This window comes from Triticum aestivum, chromosome 7B (genome assembly GCF_018294505.1).
Source record: "Triticum aestivum cultivar Chinese Spring chromosome 7B, IWGSC CS RefSeq v2.1, whole genome shotgun sequence".
In the NCBI taxonomy this organism is placed as follows: Eukaryota; Viridiplantae; Streptophyta; class Magnoliopsida; order Poales; family Poaceae; genus Triticum; species Triticum aestivum.
This window is the reverse complement of record NC_057813.1, coordinates 646,510,783-646,514,512: the sequence shown is the minus strand read 5'-3', so window position 1 is coordinate 646,514,512 and position 3,730 is coordinate 646,510,783. Positions and strand designations below refer to the sequence as shown.

Here is a 3,730-nt window from a genome sequence, read left to right as displayed (position 1 = left end):
CGTAAGACCAGCCCGTAACAGCTTTCCGTTATTGTAGCATTTTTGGTAAGAAGAGTGGTACATGCAATTGGGAGCATGGCAATTTAGTTCCAGCAGCAAACTTCTCAAATTTAAAAACTCCCATCAGCCCATTCCAGATGACAGTCTTGGTAGTGTCCAAAGTTTCACCGCATTTCTTGATAGAATCCGGCTAATGTCAAGACCCATCCAACCATCAGGAATAGCAGAGGCAGGAACAATCTGTAGATGGTGTCAGAATGAGTACATGATAGCTAGTGAATATCTCCATTCCAAATCATGAACAATTGTGTTGAATTTTGCGGCCATGTAGAATGTAACGTGTCATACTACATGATACCGATAGTGTCAAACATGTATCATTCTACCCTTTATTATAAAAGGGTATGGAGATATCTTCTCGGTTGATGTGTTTATAGAGGGTGTATAGAAGAAAAATGCAAAAAGGAAATACTACATGATAGGAACGGCTTGTCGGATGTGATATGCACTCCAGGTCCAGGCCGACAGTGCAAAAGCTCATACAGATACAGGATAGCGCCAGGTCGGCGTTGGGCAGAGCTGAGAGAAATGATGGAGCACCCAGAATCTCCGATGCTCCAGGATTCAATTGAGCCAGGATCAGCTGAGGTCGACTTCCTCCCCCTCCTCTGCCCGGTCGAGCTTGCCTGTCAAGGCGCCCCCATCCAGGATGCTGCCAAACATGGCGGCCTCGTACAGGTAGTTCACCTGCCAGGCGTGGTGGCTCGCATGGGCGAGGAGCCAGGCCATTTCGTCGACGAGACCATTGGAGAAGAGCCGGGCCAGTTGCAGGCGCACGGATTCAGCGAGGTGCTCCTCACGCTGCTCGTCCACCTTGCCCTGCCGAACGTACTCCAGCGGGCCGGTGACGAGGGACCACCAGAGGGCGCCGAGCAGCTGGTCCTGGCGGTCGAGGAGGAACTGGCGCACATGGTTGCATGTTTCCTCGCCGTCGCAGGTGTACTCGGGGTCTAGGGGCCTGCTGAAGCCGGTGGTGCGGAAGTCGGCGTCGAAGACCTCGTCGAAGTCCGCCTCGCGCTGGGGCCGCGCCGGCGACTTGCGCGCCTTGGGCCATCCCAGCAGGGCGCGGCGGAAGAACATGTGCCGGTCGTTGGTGATCTGCCACGAGATTTCATTGTCGACCATCCGGGCCGACGGCTCGTGCCACCTCTGGGTGAAGGTCCGTGCGCTCGTGGCGGCGTATGCATCGTAGATGGCCCGGAGCGCCGGGTCGCTCACGATGCCCGAGGCCGCGATGTTAGCCACGTTGAGGAACGAGTTCATGATCTCGGAATTGACCAAGTCGGAGCCCACGTCGATGACGTCGTGGCTGTTGATGCTCAAGACGAGGTCGCTCATGACGGCGCCGGCGTCGAAGCCCCGGGCTATGGCATCGGCTGCAATGCCGAGCACGCTGCTGTCGAACAGGTAGATGGCCTGGGCGGTACGGCGATCCATCTGCGCGGAGCGGTCCTTGAGGCGTGTTTTGTTCGCCACCTCCAGCGCGATTTTGTCCTGGATGTACGGGAGGCCAACGGCGACGGCCTCACGGCGCTGCCGGCCGTAAGGGGTGCCCAGCGCGTGGGCGTCGGTGAGCGCATCCTGCACCAGCCCGTGGAGCGTGGGGAACACGTGGCTGTACCCGTACTCATAGTTAACGGCCATGTCGGTCACATAGTTGGAGAACATGGTGTGCACGTCGGCGGCGCCAATGAGCATGTTGGACATGCAGCCGCCGAACAGGGCATTGTTGGTCGTCAGGGCCGCCGGCCAGTCGGTGGCGCCCAGCTGGGCGAGCACCTGCGGCGAGGCTTGCCTCAGCGCCTTGCCCTTCGGAGGAAGCACGTTGCCGATTGCGTGTTGGGTGCTTTTCCACAGCGCCAGCTCCGGCGATAGCCGCAGCTGCACCACCCTGGGCCGCGCCGCTGCTCCCAACAGCTCGTCCCTGTCGCCGACGGTGATGCTAGCAAACATCTGCGCCAGCATGCCTTGGGCATGGCGTGACAGCCTTCTCAGATCCGCCGTGGCTCCCTTGCCGATCAAGGCCCTCGCCTCCGAGTAGCCCGCGTACACGGGGAAGCCAAGCTCGGCCTCGGCCACTGGACGTCCCTTGCCCCAGAAATGCGGAGGGATTCTAATGCCGCCGCCGCCGCCGGGGAGAGCGTTTTTGTCCAGCCCAGCCCGGACCTCAATGTTGAGGTCGCGGAGAGAGCAGCTACCCCATCGAGGGAAGGATGCGTCCGAGCCCATGCTTCCCATATACTATAGCAGTATAAAAGAAGAATGTGATCGAGTAGGGAGAAATTTAGGCCCGTGGTGCTAGTCATTCTACGTACGTACCCTCAGCCATATATAGCCGCAGACTCACCAGCAGCAGCAGCATATGTGAGCATTTATTAAGCTAGCAGTAGGATTAGCAGCCATGCAAAAAGAGGAAGTCGGATTAACGGCCTCCTCCCGTGTGGAACCAGCCCCCACACAAAGCAAGGTTACAAAATCTGGCGGGCCAATTAGCCACAAACGATGACCAAACTTCACTATAACTATTGGAAAAAACTTACTAGCAGCCGTCTCCCGAATTACTCGTCCCGGAAATGGATAAAAATGAATGTATCTAAAACTACAATACGTCTAGATACATCCATCTCGGTGACAAGTAATTTCGGAGGGAGGGAATAGTACTTTTATTCGTTTTCAAAAGGGAACACTTAGTAGCAGCCATCTGATAGCAGACGTTTGCAAGACTATGCGTGGATCGGCCAGCCATCTGATAGCAGACGTTTGCAAGACTATGTGTGGATCGGCGATGTCTTTTTCATCTCATGGTTAAGCTGTGCATCTGATAACAGAATGACTATTTCCTAACACATTAATTCATACATATAAATTGAGCTAACTAATATGTCTAGCTACAATTTTTCATATTCAATGGCTGTCAATGCCAATCTTGCAGCGGGTATTTCTGAATTTGAAAGAACAAAAAATATTAAAATTTCAGTACACATTTTCAGCGTACGACACATTTTCACAAACACTTCTTCTTCGATACAACCACATCAACGGTTCAAATCGTCTTATACACCTTCACCTAATAAAAACTTAAAAAAGGGCAGGATGGTCATTCCCCCTCCCCAGCCCCGCCCCCGCGTCGTACCCGCGCGGCCTGGCGACGTACTTCCTCCCGCGGCGTAGATGTCTTTTTTTATGTACATGGATGGTCTGGGGCGACGTACGTGTACGCGCGTCGGTGGGGCGTAGAACCGGGTCGGTTGGTCAAACCGCGGTGCGTCGCCCTATGGAAACGCATTGTGGCGTGTAGACTGCCGCCCCGTCCCGTCCGTCCCCTCGACTGCCGCCCGGCCACCTGCGCCCGCCCCGTTGCATCTGTCCCCTCGACTGCCGCAGCGCCGACTGCGCCCGCCCCGTCCCGTCCGTCCCCTCGACTGCCACCGCGCCGACTGTGCTTGTGCCATCCCATCCGTCTGCTCGACTGCCGCCCCGCCGACTGCGCCCGCCCCGTCCCGTCCGTCCCCTCGACTGCCACCCTGCCGACTGCGCCCTCGCCTGTCGCCCCGCTGCCCAGTCCCGTCGCGTCACGCGTGCGGCCGGTTGTTCAAATGCGTTGCACTAGCTATATATGCACAAGTGAATCCCTATATTTTGTGCCTTGAGCAGTGACAAAATCTTACAC

General features: G+C 56.2%; 1 protein-coding gene across 1 annotated transcript; it reads right to left on the bottom strand.

The window, feature by feature from the left end:
• Window positions 1–639: 639 nt before the first annotated feature.
• Window positions 640–2,289, bottom strand: LOC123158346 (uncharacterized). Its single transcript, XM_044576377.1, has one exon. The coding sequence runs from the start codon at window positions 2,287–2,289 to the stop codon at window positions 640–642; it is 1,650 nt and encodes a 549-aa protein (XP_044432312.1).
• Window positions 2,290–3,730: the final 1,441 nt, after the last annotated feature.

Excerpts from the sequence above, each read along its gene's own strand:
- LOC123158346 (XM_044576377.1), bottom strand. The coding sequence starts at position 2,289 with ATGGGCTCGGACGCATCCTTCCCTCGATGGGGTAGCTGCTCTCTCCGC.